This window comes from Hordeum vulgare, chromosome 2H (genome assembly GCF_904849725.1).
Source record: "Hordeum vulgare subsp. vulgare chromosome 2H, MorexV3_pseudomolecules_assembly, whole genome shotgun sequence".
Taxonomy (NCBI): Eukaryota; Viridiplantae; Streptophyta; class Magnoliopsida; order Poales; family Poaceae; genus Hordeum; species Hordeum vulgare.
The window spans coordinates 370,407,475-370,424,535 of NC_058519.1; the positions used below are offsets into that span (position 1 = coordinate 370,407,475).

The window sequence follows — 17,061 nt, forward strand, 5'->3', positions numbered from 1 at the left end:
CTCCATGAAGCCGTCCTTGACGCAGCCCCTGAACATGTCGGTGCAGCTGAACCCGTAGACAACCTCGCCGAAGGCCTCATCAAGCCGCTCCTTGACGCACAAGTCCAGATTCACCGTTTGTTATCTTCCCTAGTAATAAAGCGTCGAGCACTTCAGTCATCCGTCGCTGGCGTTTTTTTAAAAAAGTCTTTCTGTTCTTTCAAAATCAACCCGCAGTCCTATAGTAAGTGGAAAAAACGTTTCGGGTCATGGCGCGGATCTCAGCGGGGAACGCTGCATAGGTTGCAGCTCTGGCCGAGCTAGGCCATGGGGAGGGCGGCGGCGCGCGGATCTCGGCGGGGAACGGCTGCAGAGGTTGCAGCTCTGGCCGAGCTAGGCCATGGGGAGGGCGGCGGCTCGCGGATCTCGGCGGGCGACGGGCGGCGTGACGGCTGGGCGCGGGGGCTTCGGCCCTCGGGGCTTCGATCTGATTACAGAAGATGGGCGTTGACGAGGAGATCTTCGTTGTGGACCTCAAGAAGGGCGCCGTCTCCACAGGTCTCGATTCGTCTCGTGCAGGTTCTGAATTTCGGTTTCTTGGGTCGTGTTTGCTGAAGAAATTATTTCTTCCTCTGTTGTTGGAGGCGAGGGCCGGCGGGCGAGCTCCCTCCGGCGGAGGCCGACGGTTGGCACGTGAGGAGGTCGGGAGATGGAGAGGGTCCTGCCAGGACGAGCTTGCGGTACCTCTTCGCCCTTGCTTTTTCTCGTGGTGGAACCTTTCTTCCTGGACCTACTCGCCCCCGCCTCCGTTGGTGCTTCACCTTCTCCTATGTTCAGCGAGTGATGTTTTTGAAGCTTTTTTTAGATAGATTGTCATCAGTATGTTGGGGAACGTCGCATGGGAAACAAAAATTTTCCTACGCGCACGAAGACCTATCATGGTGATGTCCATCTACGAGAGGGGATGAGTGATCTACGTACCCTTGTAGATCGTACAGCAGAAGCGTTAGTGAACGCGGTTGATGTAGTGGAACGTCCTCACATCCCTCGATCCGTCCCGCGAACAATCCCGCGACCAGTCCCACGATCTAGTACCGAACGGACGACACCTCCGCGTTCAGCACACGTACAGCTCGACGATGATCTCGGCCTTCTTGATCCAACAAGAGAGACGGAGAGGTAGAAGAGTTCTCCGGCAGCGTGACGGCGCTCCGGAGGTTGGTGATGACCTTGTCTCAGCAGGGCTCCGCCCGAGCTCCGCAGAAACGCGATCTAGAGGAAAAACCGTGGAGGTATGTGGTCGGGCTGCCGTGGAAAAGTTGTCTCAAATCAGCCCTAAAACCTCCGTATATATAGGTGGGAGGGAGGGGACCTTGCCTTGGGGCTCAAGGAGCCCCAAGGGGGTCGGCCGAGTCCAAGGGGGAAGGCTCCCCCCCCAAACCGAGTTGGACTTGGTTTGGTGGGTGGGAGTCCTTCCTTCCCTTCCCACCTCCTCTTTTTTTTCTCTTTGATTTTCTTTCCTAGGCGCATAGGGCCCTTTTGGGCTGTCCCACCAGCCCACTAAGGGCTGGTGTGCCACCCTCAAGGCCTATGGGCTTCCTCAGGATGGGTTGCCCCCCGGTGAACTCCTGGAACCCATTCGTCATTCCCGGTACATTCCCGGTAACTCCGAAAACCTTCCGGTAATCAAATGAGGTCATCCTATATATCAATCTTTGTTTCCGGACCATTCCGGAAACCCTCGTGATGTCCATGATCTCATCCGGGACTCCGAACAACATTCGGTAACCAACCATATAACTCAAATACGCATAAAACAACGTCGAACCTTAAGTGTGCAGACCCTGCGGGTTCGAGAACTATGTAGACATGACCCGAGAGACTCCTCGGTCAATATCCAATAGCGGGACCTGGATGCCCATATTGGATCCTACATATTCTACGAAGATCTTATCGTTTGAACCTCAGTGCCAAGGATTCATATAATCCCGTATATCATTCCCTTTGTCCTTCGATATGTTACTTGCCCGAGATTCGATCGTCAGTATCCGCATACCTATTTCAATCTCGTTTACCGGCAAGTCTCTCTACTCGTTCCGTAATACAAGATCCCGCAACTTACACTAAGTTACATTGCTTGCAAGGCTTGTGTGTGATGTTGTATCACCGAGTGGGCCCCGAGATACCTCTCCGTCACACGGAGTGACAAATCCCAGTCTTGATCCATACTAACTCAACTAACACCTTCGGAGATACCTGTAGAGCATCTTTATAGTCACCCAGTTACGTTGCGACGTTTGATACACCCAAAGCATTCCTCCGGTGTCAGTGAGTTATATGATCTCATGGTCATAGGAATAAATACTTGACACGCAGAAAACAGTAGCAACAAAATGACACGATCAACATGCTACGTCTATTAGTTTGGGTCTAGTCCATCACGTGATTCTCCTAATGACGTGATCCAGTTTATCAAGCAACAACACCTTGTTCATAATCAGAAGACACTGACTATCTTTGATCAACTGGCTAGCCAACTAGAGGCTTGCTAGGGACGGTGTTTTGTCTATGTATCCACACATGTAAATGAGTCTTCATTCAATACAATTATAGCATGGATAATAAACGATTATCTTGATACAGGAATTATAATAATAACTATATTTATTATTGCCTCTAGGGCATAATTCCAACAGTCTCCCACTTGCACTAGAGTCAATAATCTAGCCCTCACATCATCATGTGAATTACATTGTAATAAATCTAACACCCATACAGTTCTGGTGTTGATCATGCTTTGGCCGTGGAAGAGGTTTAGTCAGCGGATCTGCTACATTCAGATCCGTGTGCACTTTGCATATATTTACGTCTTCTCCCTCGACGTAGTCACGGATGAGGTTGAAGCGTCGTTTGATGTGTCTGGTCTTCTTGTGAAACCGTGGTTCCTTTGCTAAGGCAATGGCACCCGTGTTGTCACAGAACAAGGTTATTGGATTCAGTGCGCTTGGCACCACTCCAAGATCCGTCATGAACTGCTTCATCCAGACATCCTCCTTAGCCGCCTCCGAGGCAGCCATGTACTCCGCTTCACATGTAGAATCTGCTACGACGCTTTGCTTGGAACTGCACCAGTTTACCGCACCCCCATTAAGAATAAATACGTATCCGGTTTGCGACTTAGAGTCGTCCGGATCCGTGTCAAAGCTTGCATCGACGTAACCTTTTACGGCGAGCTCTTCGTCACCTCCATACACGACAAACATCTCCTTAGTCCTTTTCAGGTACTTCAGGATATTCTTGACCGCTGTCCAGTGATCTACTCCTGGATTACTCTGGAACCTACCCGCCACACTTATGGCCAGGCTAACATCCGGTCTAGTGCACAGCATTGCATACATGATAGAACCTATGGCTGAAGCATAGGGGACGGAGCGCATATGCTCTCTATCTTCATCAGTTGCTGGGCACTGAGTCTTACTCAATCTCGTACCTTGTAAAACTGGCAAGAACCCTTTCTTGGACTGTTCCATTTTGAACCTCTTCAAAACTTTATCAAGGTATGTGCTTTGTGAAAGTCCTATCAGGCGTTTTGATCTATCCCTATAGATCTTAATGCCTAGAATGTAAGCAGCTTCTCCTAGGTCCTTCATAGAGAAACTTTTATTCAAGTAATCCTTTATGCTCTCCAAAAACTCCACGTTGTTTCCAATCAGCAATATGTCATCCACATATAATATTAGAAACGCCACCGAGCTCCCACTCACTTTCTTGTAAATACAAGATTCTCCAACCACTTGTATAAACCCAAATGCTTTGATCACCTCATCAAAGCGTTTGTTCCAACTCCAAGATGCTTGCACCAGTCCATAAATGGATCGCTAGAGCTTGCACACCTTGTTAGCATTCTTAGGATCGACAAAACCTTCGGGTTGTATCATATACAACTCTTCCTTAAGGAAACCGTTAAGGAACGCCGTTTTGACATCCATCTGCCAGATTTCATAATCGAAAAATGCAGCTATTGCTAACATGATTCTGACGGACTTAAGCATCGCTACGGGTGAGAATGTCTCATCGTAGTCAACTCCTTGAACTTGTGAAAAACCCTTTGCCACAAGTCGAGCTTTATAAACGGTCACATTGCCGTCAGCGTCCGTCTTCTTCTTAAAGATCCATTTGTTCTGAATAGCCTTGCGGCCCTCAGGTAGTACCTCCAAAGTCCACACTTTGTTCTCATACATGGATCCTATCTCGGACTTCATGGCTTCTAGCCATTTGTTGGAATCTGGGCCCACCATTGCTTCTTCATAATTTGCAGGTTCATTGTTGTCTACAACATGATTGATAATACGGGATTACCGTACCACTCTGGAGCAGCACGTGGTCTCGTCGACCTGCGTGGTTCGACAGAAACTTGAACCGGAGTTTCATGATCGTCATCATTAACTTCCTCCTCAACCGGCGTCGCAACGACAGAGGTTTCCCCTTGCCCTACGCCACCATCCAGAGGGATGAGAGGTTCGACAACCTCGTCAAGTTCTATCTTCCTCCCACTCAATTCTCTCGAGAGAAACTCCTTCTCGAGAAAAGCTCCGTTTTTAGCAACAAACACTTTGCCCTCGGATTTGAGATAGAAGGTGTACCCAACTGTCTCTTTTGGGTAACCTATGAAGACGCACTTTTCCGCTTTGGGTTCCAGCTTTTCAGGCTGAAGCTTTTTGACATAAGCATCACATCCCCAAACTTTAAGAAACGACAATTTTGGCCTTTTGCCATACCACAGTTCGTATGGTGTCATCTCAACGGATTTTGATGGTGCCCTATTTAAAGTGAATGCAGCTGTTTCTAATGCATAACCCCAAAACGATAACGACAAATCGGTAAGAGACATCATAGATCGCACCATCTCTAATAAAGTACGATTACGACGTTCGAACACACCATTACGTTGTGGTGTTCCAGGCGGTGTTAACTGTGAAACAATTCCACATTGTCTTAAGTGAGCACCAAACTCGAAACTCAGATATTCACCCCCACGATTAGACCGTAGGAACTTGATCTTCTTGTTACGATGATTTTCAACTTCACTCTGAAATTGCTTGAACTTTTCAAATGATTCAGACTTGTGCTTCATCAAGTAGACATAACCATATCTACTCAAATCGTCAGTGAAGGTGAGAAAATAACGATATCCGCCGCGTGCCTCCACGCTCATCGGACCACACACATCGGTATGTATGATTTCCAACAAGTCACTTGCACGCTCCATTGTTCCAGAGAACAGAGTCTTAGTCATCTTGCCCATGAGGCATGGTTCGCACGTGTCAAGTGAATCAAAGTCAAGTGACTCCAAAAGTCCATCAGCATGGAGTTTCTTCATGCGCTTTACACCAATATGACCTAAGCGGCAGTGCCACAAAAATATGGCGCTATCATTGTTAACTCTAACTCTTTTGGTCTCAATGTTATGTATATGCGTATTGCTATCAAGATTCAATATGAACAACCCTCTCACATTAGGTGCATGACCATAAAAGATGTTACTCATAGAAATAGAACAACCATTATTCTCTGACTTAAAAGACTAACCGTCTCGCAATAAACAAGATCCAGATATAATGTTCATGCTCAACGCAGGCACTAAATAACAATGATTTAAGTTCATCACTAATCCTGATGGTAACTAAAGTGAAACTGTGCCGACGGCGACTGCATCAACTTTGGAACCATTTCCTACGCGCATCGTCACTTCATCCTTCGCCAGTCTTCGTCTATTCCGCAGTTCCTATTTCGAGTTGCAAATATGAGCAACAGAACCGGTATCGAATACCCAGGCACTACTACGAGAGCCGGTTAAGTACACATCAATAACATGTATATCAAATATACCTGATTTTTCTTTGGCCGCCTTCTTATCTGCCAGAAACTTGGGGCAATTGCGCTTCCAGTGACCCATACCCTTGCAATAGTAACACTATGTTTCAGGCTTAGGTCCAGCTTTGGGTTTCTTCATCGGATTGGCAACAGGCTTGCCGCTCTTCTTTGAATTACCCTTCTTGCCTTCGCCGTTTCTCTTGAAACTAGTGGTCTTATTCACCATCAACACTTGATGCTCTTTACGGAGTTCAGACTCTGCGACTTTCAGCATCGCAAACAACTCGCCGGGAGACTTGTTCATCCCTTGCATGTTGTAGTTCAACACAAAGCCTTTATAGCTTGGCGGCAGTGATTGAAGGATTATGTCAGTGATAGCCTCTCGCGGGAGTTCAATACCCAGCTCAGCTAGACGGTTTGAGTACCCAGATATTTTGAGCACATGTTCACTGACAGACGAGTTCTCCTCCATCTTGCAAGCATAGAATTTATCGGAGGTCTCATACCTCTCGATCCGGGCGTTCTTCTGAAAGATAAACTTCAACTCCTGGAACATCTCAAATGCTCCATGACGCTCAAAGCGACGTTGAAGTCCCGGTTCTAAGCCATACAAAGCTGCACATTGAACTACTGAGTAGTCCTCCTTACGTGCTAACCAAGCGTCCTTAACATCCTGATCAGCCGTAGCGGGTGGTTCATCTCCTAGCGCAGCATTAAGGACATAATCCTTCTTCCCAGCTTGTAAGATTAGCTTAAGATTACGAGCCCAGTCTACAAAGTTGCTTCCATCATCTTTCAACTTAGCTTTCTCTAGGAACGTATTAAAATTCAGGGTGACTGTCGCGTGAGCCATGATCTACAACACAAATATATTCAAAGTGGACTTAGACTATGTTCAAGATAATTAGAGTTTAACTTAATCAAATTATTTGCTAAACTCCCACTCAAAAAGTACATCTCTCTAGTCATTTGAGTGGTTCATGATCCACTTACACTAGCTCAAGTCCGATCATCACGTGAGTTGAGTATAGTTTCAGTGGTAAGCATCCCTATGCTAATCATATCATCTATATGATTCATGATCGACCTTTCGGTCTCATGTGTTCCAAGGCCATGTCTGCACATGCTAGGCTCGTCAAGCTTAACCCGAGTGTTCCGCGTGCGCAACTGTTTTGCACCCGTTGTATGTGAACGTTGAGTCTATCACACCCGATCATCACGTGGTGTCTCGAAACGACGAACTGTAGCAACGGTGCACAGTCGGGGAGAACACAATTTCGTCTTGAAATTTTAGTGAGAGATCACCTCATAATGCTACCGTCGTTCTAAGCAAAATAAGGTGCATAAAAGGATTAACATCACATGCAATTCATAAGTGACATGATATGGACATCATCACGTGCTTCTTGATCTCCATCACCAAAGCACCGACATGATCTTCTTGTCACCGGCGCCACACCATGATCTCCATCAACGTGTTTCCATCGGGGTTGTCGTACTACTCATGCTATTACTACTGAAGCTACATCCTAGCAAAATAGTAAACGCATCTGCAAGCACAAACGTTAGTATAAAGACAACCCTATGGCTCCTGGCGGTTGCCGTACCATCGACGTGCAAGTCGATATTTTCTATTACAACATGATCATCTCATACATCCAATATATCACATCACATCGTTGGCCATATCACATCACAAGCATACCCTGCAAAAACAAGTTAGACGTCCTCTAATTTTGTTGTTGCATGTTTTACGTGGTGACCATGGGTATCTAGTAGGATCGCATCTTACTTACGCAAACACCACAACGGAGATATATGAGTTGCTATTTAACCTCATCCAAGGACCTCCTCGGTCAAATCCGATTCAACTAAAGTTGGAGAAACCGACACTTGCCAGTCATCTTTGAGCAACGGGGTTACTCGTAGCGATGAAACCAGTCTCTCGTAAGCGTACGAGTAATGTCGGTCCAAGCCGCTTCAATCCAACAATACCGCGGAATCAAGAAAAGACTAAGGAGGATAGCAAAACGCACATCACCGCCCAGAAAAACTTTTGTGTTCTACTCGAGAAGACATCTACGCATGAACCTAGCTCATGATGCCACTGTTGGGGAACGTCGCATGGGAAACAAAAAATTTCCTACGCGCACGAAGACCTATCATGGTGATGTCCATCTACGAGAGGGGATGAGTGATCTACGTACCCTTGTAGATCGTACAGCAGAAGCGTTAGTGAACGCGGTTGATGTAGTGGAACGTCCTCACGTCCCTCGATCCGCCCCGCGAACAATCCCGCGATCAGTCCCACGATCTAGTACCGAACGGACGGCACCTCCGCGTTCAACACACGTACAGCTCGACGATGATCTCGGCCTTCTTGATCCAGCAAGAGAGACGGAGAGGTAGAAGAGTTCTCCGGCAGCGTGACGGCGCTCCGGAGGTTGGTGATGACCTTGTCTCAGCAGGGCTCCGCCCGAGCTCCGCAGAAACGCGATCTAGAGGAAAAACCGTGGAGGTATGTGGTCGGGCTGCCGTGGAAAAGTCGTCTCAAATCAGCCCTAAAACCTCCGTATATATAGGTGGGAGGGAGGGGACCTTGCCTTGGGGCTCAAGGAGCCCCAAGGGGGTCGGCCGAGTCCAAGGGGGAAGGCTCCCCCCCAAATGGAGTTGGACTTGGTTTGGTGGGTGGGAGTCCTTCCTTCCCTTCCCACCTCCTCTTTTTTTTCTTTTTGATTTTCTTTCCTAGGCGCATAGGGCCCTTTTGGGCTGTCCCACCAGCACACTAAGGGCTGGTGTGCCACCCTGAAGGCCTATGGGATTCCCCAGGGTGGGTTGCCCCCCCGGTGAACTCCCGGAACCCATTCGTCATTCCCGGTAACTTCGAAAACCTTCCGGTAATCAAATGAGGTCATCCTATATATAAATCTTCGTTTTCGGACCATTTCGGAAACCCTCGTGACGTCCGTGATCTCATCCGGGACTCCGAACAACATTCGGTAACCAACCATATAACTCAAATACGCATAAAACAACGTCGAACCTTAAGTGTGCAGACCCTGCGGGTTCGAGAACTATGTAGACATGACCCGAGAGACTCCTCGGTCAATATCCAATAGCGGGACCTGGATGCCCATATTGGATCCTACATATTCTACGAAGATCTTATCGTTTGAACCTCAGTGCCAAGGATTCATATAATCCCGTATATCATTCCCTTTGTCCTTCGATATGTTACTTGCCCGAGATTCGATCGTCAGTATCCGCATACCTATTTCAATCTCGTTTACCGGCAAGTCTCTCTACTCGTTCCGTAATACAAGATCCCGCAACTTACACTAAGTTACATTGCTTGCAAGGCTTGTGTGTGATGTTGTATCACCGAGTGGGCCCCGAGATACCTCTCCGTCACACGGAGTGACAAATCCCAGTCTTGATCCATACTAACTCAACTAACACCTTCGGAGATACCTGTAGAGCATCTTTATAGTCACCCAGTTACGTTGCGACGTTTGATACACACAAAGCATTCCTCCGGTGTCAGTGAGTTATATGATCTCACGGTCATAGGAATAAATACTTGACACGCAGAAAACAGTAGCAACAAAATGACACGATCAACATGCTACGTCTATTAGTTTGGGTCTAGTCCATCACGTGATTCTCCTAATGACGTGATCTAGTTTATCAAGCAACAACACCTTGTTCATAATCAGAAGACACTGACTATCTTTGATCAACTGGCTAGCCAACTAGAGGCTTGCTAGGGACGGTGTTTTGTCTATGTATTCACACATGTAAATGAGTCTTCATTCAATACAATTATAGCATGGATAATAAACGATTATCTTGATACAGGAATTATTATAATAACTATATTTATTATTGCCTCTAGGGCATAATTCCAACACAGTAGTGGCTTGAGTTTGAGCTCAACACGGATATTAAGTGATCTAAAACATGGGGAATTTTAGATTTTGATCTACTAACACTCAACATGGCAATTTCTGTGTATACACACGACAACTTAAGTCCCCTATCTTGGCACGCCATCTTTCCTGTAATACTGCCTCCCCCCTCTCTGACTTTGTTCAACAAGGAAGTTGATAAGTGTTTAATTTATATGGGCAGCCTTATGAGAATGCTCCTGGCGATTATGGTCTCCAATTATTAGATATGGATATTCTGCTCAATGCAACATCAGAATCAGACAAATCAGGACTTCAGGTAGACGTTTTCCATTTGCACATGGATAATTACATTTAGCATAAATTTGAGAAATTAAGTAATGTTGTTCTTTTTAAGGTTGCCATACATGCAATTGGAGATAAAGCGAACGATATGCTCCTAGATATGTTCGACAAGGTTGTTAGCTTGAATGGAATGAAGGACCGTAGGTTCCGGTTATGTTTTTCTGTTAGCATGCTCAAGAAGAGATTTCGCCCTCAAATCCATTTTGCAGTAATTACTAAGCTGAATATAATTTAAACTTGCTGCATGTGAAATCAGATTGAGCATGCCCAACATCTATCTGCAGGTGCAGCAAACTGCTCGAGAGAGCATGGTATCATCGCATCAGTGCAGGTCAACCATTCCCTTCCATTGCTTATATTTTGGATTGTAATGCTTGTAATGATGATCTCTCTTTGCTCCATAATATATGAGTCTGGAGGTTCTGGTATTGTGCAGAAATAAAAATTGTGATAGCACTAACGCGAGGACTTCACTCAGTTACTTCACTTGTAGTTAGAATTTAAGAAGACAAAATCTATGTAGTAGAACGTGCCACTTCTTGAACTAGATATTCTCATGTTGTTAAGGGGCTCTTGCCATTCCCATTCATGATTCATCCTGTTACTTTTCAGATCATTTGTAACATTTCACATACTAGCTTGTTACAGTTCTCCTTGTCATTACTTGAAATTATCTGAAATGCTACATATTGGTACGTCAAGTGTAGATTGGAATCTCCATCTTCTGAAAGACATGATTGTTTTTGGCAGCCAGATCATTTGTTGGATGATGCCGACTCTGCTGGAAAGAAGATTGGGGTAGAACGAGCTGAGCGGAGCTCTTACTTGTTCCTGTCACTACTGGCTGGCGGTGCACATCTGGCTTTTGGTTCTGATTGGCCTGTGTGTGTTTCCCTGGAATCCCTTCAACAATCATATCGGTTTTGTTTCGCGGGGAAGTTATACAGGCAGCTTTGTGTGTGTGCGCGCGAGTGCAGAGAGATATAGACAGTTAACTGTATGTGTCTGTTTTACAGGTTTCGGACATTTACCCGTTGCAAGCTATTAAAACTGCAATGTCCCACAAGCTGCCCGGGTGGGAAGAGCCTTGGATCTCCGAGGAGCGCTTGCCCATGGATGATTCCTTGAAAGTGCGAGTCTCTTTGTAGTCATGCAATGCATGTTCCATTTTCGTTATACTCTGTTTCTGAAATGCCATGGGATGTTTCACTGACATCTGGTCACTCTGGTATCCACTCGCGTTATAGCGTATGATGTTGAGATCTCTATATCGCAGAATTTACAGACAATATGATGTTAAGATCTGCATATGTGTGTTTATGACGCATGACACTTGCAGGAACTCACTATGTTTTTCTGTGTGTACTAATCGAGTTCTCTCTGAACGAGCTGCAGGCACACGATATCTGCCACATACGCCTGCTTCTTGGACCATGTTGTGGGCAGCCTCGTCGAAGGGAAGTATGCGGACTTCGTGGTCCTGTCGTCAACCTCATGGTGCGAGTTCGCTGACGACACCCCGGGGCACGTCGTGGCGACCTACGTGAATGGCAAGCAGGCCTATCCGTAGCCCCGTTCGCTGCGACAGCTCCAGGGCCGGTCCGGATTCAGATACAAGACGCACATACGTTAATTAGCACCAGCCATTGATGGTTGTTGGTTAATTCTGAAACTACTTATCATCATAGTACTAATATTATCTATTGATACTGTTGTCATAGCACCAATATTTTTTGTACATACATGCATTACGAGCCGAAAGCTTTCTGGTAGCAGACTGGTGGTGTGATGATGCACGCGGCACACCCATTTTTAAATTCCAGCATTGAACCCTTTCCACCCCGGCTGATTTTTTTGAGGGGAAAGCTAAGCTTTATTAATCATAGTCCACATGGGGTGCGATACAATTCGGATCATGGGAGTGAGCCAGCGAAATGTGGCGCCCCGGACCGAGAGATCGGGAGTACTTAGCTAAATCATGTGCTTTGTCGTTAACATTCCGGCTTTCAAAAATAAAACTACAATTAAAATTGATGCTCGATGCTTGATCTCCGTGATGATAGCCCCGTATCGGCCTTGGTTCCCCTTAGGAATGTCTTCCACTACCTGCTTGGAGTCTGATGAGATGGTAAAATTCTGTAGTAGAAGATCTTCTGCCAAGGCCAAAGCTTCTCTGCACGCTAAAACTTCCAATGTAGCGGGATCGGTAACACCCGCAACCACCAACGAAGAGCTGCCGAGATAGTCCACGAATTCGTTTCAGCAAACTGCAGCCACAGAACCACCCCTTGATCGTAGTACACCTCCATCCACATGGATTTTGGCCTGTCCCATTGGTGGCGCGGTGCACCTTTTCCGGGTTGCTTGAACTGCACCAACCTGCTGCTCAGCTTGAGGGAAAGCCCGAGCATTCGAGTTCAGCAACTCTAGCTCCGAGATGAATCTAACAATGAAGGCGTTGGTCGCATGCGGACTCTGAAAAGATCCCTCATGGATGACCTTCCTTCGTGCATACCAAACAACCCATAGTGTCACTGCCAAACGAATGAAGTCGGCATGTGATAATGTATCCATCATTGTGAAGATCCATTGCTTTGGATTTGGCTCTGTGTTAGATATAATTCGTTCCACCAAGTCACCCTGATCTAGGGCCCAAACACACCTGGACATTGAACACTCGAAAAGGGAGTGCGTCCATGCATCTCGAGAGCCACAGAGTTCACAAGTATTCGAGGTTTTCATGTTGCGGTGTGCTCTGACGTCCTCGGTAGGGAGTGAAAGTTTCGATAGCCGCCAAAAGAACATACGGATCTTTGCCGGTATCTTTGTGTTCCATAGGGATTTCCACGAATGTGCATCAGTGCTTGAGCTTGACGGACTTGAAGTGCCATTCAGCCAGGCCTCTCTGCGTTGGCGAGTAGCTACTAGCATCCTGTAAGCCGATCGGACGGAGAAGATGCCGTTCCTCTCAAAATTCCATGCCCAGTAGTCGTTGATGTTCCTGGTGCACAACGGGATAGAAAGGATCGCTGGAATGTCAATGGGCAAGAACACCTCCTCGATCTTTTTACTAAAAAATATACATTAATTAGTTCATAATGAAAAATATTCTCTTCCATTTGATAAGTGACGAATACATAATTTTGTTACTTGTTGCAGCACACGGATTTTTTTCACCCGGTACAACGCACGGGCATTTGTACTAGTATAATAATATACGATGAACAATTTTATTATATACATTGAATATTTTTTTAAATACATTGAAAACATAAGCTGAAAAATATACGATGAATTTTTTCTAAATATATGATGTTCATCATATATTTTCCATAGTATAAAAAATCATTGTATATTAAGAAAATACCCATCATACAAGATCACTGTATATTTAAAAAGTTCAATGTATATAACAAAATTGTTCATTGTACAGTATGAAAAAATAAATGTAAATTACTGTACATAGTTCATTGGTATAAAAGATACGTGCACCATTTATTAGTAAAAAGAAATGAAAAAAATACACACTGCTTTTAGGTTATATATACCTATATAAGAAATAAATATAAAGAAATTTTAAAGGAAAACGTGAAGAATACCCAAGATTTGAAAAAGGATAAAAGAATCTAACACAAGAAAAGAAACACATACAAAGAAAAGGGGCAGAGAAAATGGCAAGGACGTGTCTAACGTGAGTATATATATACATATGCCTCAAATCCATATCAGCTGCATTTGTTTTTAAACCTTTTTTCTCGAGAAAAATACACATACAAAAATAAATGGAACTATTGAAAAGAGCTAGGATGTTGATGACTCACAAGTATAGGGATCAATCGTAGTCGTTTCGTTAAGTAAGAGTATCGAACCCAACGAAGAGCAAAAGGAAATGTCAAGTGATTTTCACCAAGGTGGTTTCTGCAAGCACTGAAACAAGCGGTAACAGATAGTTTGGTAGCAAAATAATTTGTAACGAGTAACTAGGGACAAAACTAAATAAAGTGCAGCAAGATAGCCCGATCCTTTTGAGTGCAAAGGACACGCCGGAACAAGTACTTATAATGATGCAAACGTTCTTCAGGACACACATGAATTTCATCTAGTCACTTTCATCATGTTCTTTTGATTCACGTTCTCTACTTTGATGATTTGATATGTGGGTAGACCGGTGCTTGGGTGCTGTTCTTACTTGAACAATCCTCCCACTTATGATTACATCCTCTCGCAAGCATCCGCAACTACGAAAAGAGAATTAAGACAAAGTCTAACCATAGCAATAAAAGTTTGGATCCAAATCGGCCCCTTACGGAATAACGCATAAACAGCTTCTATCACTCTAGCAACCCATCATCTAACTACTACTCCACAATAAGTTCCCTTAGGCCCATGAATGGTGAAGTGTCACATAGTCGACGTTCACATGACACCACTAAAAGAATCACAACATACATATCATCAAAATATCAAACTAATACCAAATTCACATGATTACTTATGACAAGGCTTCTCCCATGTCCTCAAGAACAAAAGTAAGTACTCACTCATCATCATGGTGTTCAAGATCTGAGGGGTATTGAATAACATAAAGGATCTGAACATTTACTATCTCAAGAGGCAAACCAACTAGCATCAACTACGATGAGTAATCAACACTACAAGCTAATCACACATACCAATCTGAAGTTCTGACACAAAGATTGAATACAAGAGATAAACAAGGGTTTGAGATGAGATGGTGTTGTTGATGGTGATGATGAAGATTGGTCCTCCGATAATGAGAGGGTTGTTGGTGATGACGAAGCCTTCGATTTCCCCCTCCCGCGGGGAAGTGCCCTGACGGAATCTGCCTGTTGGAGAGCAAAAGTGCTCCTGCTCTAGTTCTTCCTCTTGGCGACGGCGCCTCGTCCCGAAAGTCTCTCCATAGAAGTTTTAGGGTAAAATGACTTATATACTAGAAGGAGGAGGCTAGATGTGGGCCAGGGGCTCCACACAACACCCTGGGGCGCGCCCTCGTGCTGTGTGGGCACCTAGCTTGCCTCCTCGAGTGGATGTTTGGCCCAGTACTTTTATATATTCCAAAATAATTCTCCATGAAATTTCAGCCCAATCGGATATGTGCGGAATAGGTATCTCTGGTGTAGCCTTTTCAGGCCCTGAAATCCAGCTGTCGGCATTCTCCCTCCTTGTGTAAATCTTGCATATTAAAAGAGAAAATGCATTAGAAATACTCCATGAGGTGTTATATTGATCAAAAACTTTATAAGTAGCAGAAATAAAACATGATGCAAAATGTACGTATCAACTCCCCCAAGCTTAGATCTAGCTTGTCCTCAAGCGAAAGCCGAAGTCAAAAAACATGCACACATGCTTAGAGAGAGAGAGAGGTGTCGATAAAAGTAAAATACGGACATGGAAGCATCATGAACAATAACATAACAACAATAAATATCATCATAGACTTCTCATGAGCAAGTAATAATTCACCACAATATTGATGTATTAAGCATAATCTTTCTTGAAAACTAACAAACTATGTTCTCAGTCAACAATGCAATTGCAATTCATTGTACTTTCAGGAAGGGTCACATGCAGGAGCCTTTTGGCAAGTCCAAATACTCCACTATCATCTAGTCTTTCATGATTGTTAACACTCACTCCATACATATGGAGCATCAAGTTCAAGTCGGATACAGAGGAAGATAGGAATCCCAACTTATTCACCTCAAGGGTGATGTCAACAATAATAACTCATGCTCACCCACATTCAACTGGATATATGTGCCTAGATCTTTCCCCAACACATGATGCTTGCCAAAGGATAAAATAAAAAGTAATATAGGGAAAACTTTGCCTCTTTGCATAAAATAAATGATAGGCCCTTCGCGAAGGGAAGCACAGGTTGTCATGCGCTTTTAATTTTGGATGCACTCACTCTTAGAGCAAAGGAACGTCACCTGGTATTTCCCCTTATGATAGAAACCTTTATTATGCAGTCTGTCGTTTTTATTCTCTGCCATCACAAGTTCGTACCACGCTTATTTTCCCTTACAATAAAAGACCGCACATATTTAGGAGCATTTTTTATTGCTTTATTGCATCGATGACAACTTACTTGAAGGATCTTACTCAATCCATACGTAGGTATGGTGGACTCTGATGACATGTATTTGGTTAAAGGGTTTTGGATGCACAAGTAGTATTTCTACTTAGTGCGGAGTTTTTGGCTAGCAAAGGTATTGGGCAAGCACCCCATGTTGGAGGATCCATGACAATATAACTTCTGTGTGAATATGAACAAACATAACTCATTACGTTGTCTTCCTTGTCCAACATCAACCGTTTGGGATATAATATTTAATGGGCGCTCTCAATCATAAAAGATGTCCAAGATAGAATATCTGCATGTGAATCTTATCTTCATTATTAACTTTTTCATGAATTGCATCATTGACCGATGCTATGTTTGTCAACCTTCAATAAATTTTACCACTTATACTCTTCCTAATGTGATGTTCTTACTCACCATAAGATTAGCATATGATCTTTTTATTTTCATTATTTCATTGCTTTTGATTAGAGCACAAGATTAAAGAAAAATAAAATCAAACTACTCTTTATTATATAACACACACACGATTACATAGATAGATGGAAAGAAACTGGCACTCAAAGATAGATCATACTAAACTTTTATTCTACTAGATCACGAAATAACTAAGGATCGAATTGAAAATAGGTAAAGATAATAAGAGTGATGGCGGTACCCATATCATCAAGCTTCCTCCTTAGGCGATGGTGGTGATGAAGCAATCATGTCTTTTAGTTCCATTAGAGCAATCAATCTGCGGTTCACGCTTCTAAGGGCCGTGATGTGTTCCTCCAACAAAATAACTTCACGGGTGAGATAAGTGTTACGAACACGAGTTATTTCACATAACCTCAAGGCCTCGATAAG

The 17,061-nt window shown here is 44.3% G+C and overlaps 1 protein-coding gene across 1 annotated transcript; it reads left to right on the plus strand.

Annotated features, from left to right (window-relative positions):
• Positions 1–306: 306 nt before the first annotated feature.
• LOC123427356 (protein LONG AFTER FAR-RED 3-like) lies at positions 307–11,676 on the plus strand. Its single transcript, XM_045111382.1, has 7 exons — positions 307–558; positions 9,985–10,080; positions 10,159–10,269; positions 10,363–10,437; positions 10,857–10,988; positions 11,123–11,238; positions 11,502–11,676. Exons 1-7 carry the CDS (start codon positions 307–309, stop codon positions 11,674–11,676), a joined length of 957 nt encoding a protein of 318 aa, XP_044967317.1.
• The last annotated feature ends 5,385 nt before the right edge of the window (positions 11,677–17,061 follow it).

What these genes read in the sequence shown, in the direction of transcription:
- LOC123427356 (XM_045111382.1), top strand. Translation starts at nt 307, where the DNA reads ATGGGGAGGGCGGCGGCGCGCGGATCTCGGCGGGGAACGGCTGCAGAG. An exon ending in GTATCATCGCATCAGTGCAG is followed by an intron (nt 10,438 to 10,856) that starts GTCAACCATTCC and finishes TGTTTTTGGCAG; the next exon opens with CCAGATCATTTGTTGGATGA. An exon ending in ATGGATGATTCCTTGAAAGT is followed by an intron (nt 11,239 to 11,501) that starts GCGAGTCTCTTT and finishes AACGAGCTGCAG; the next exon opens with GCACACGATATCTGCCACAT.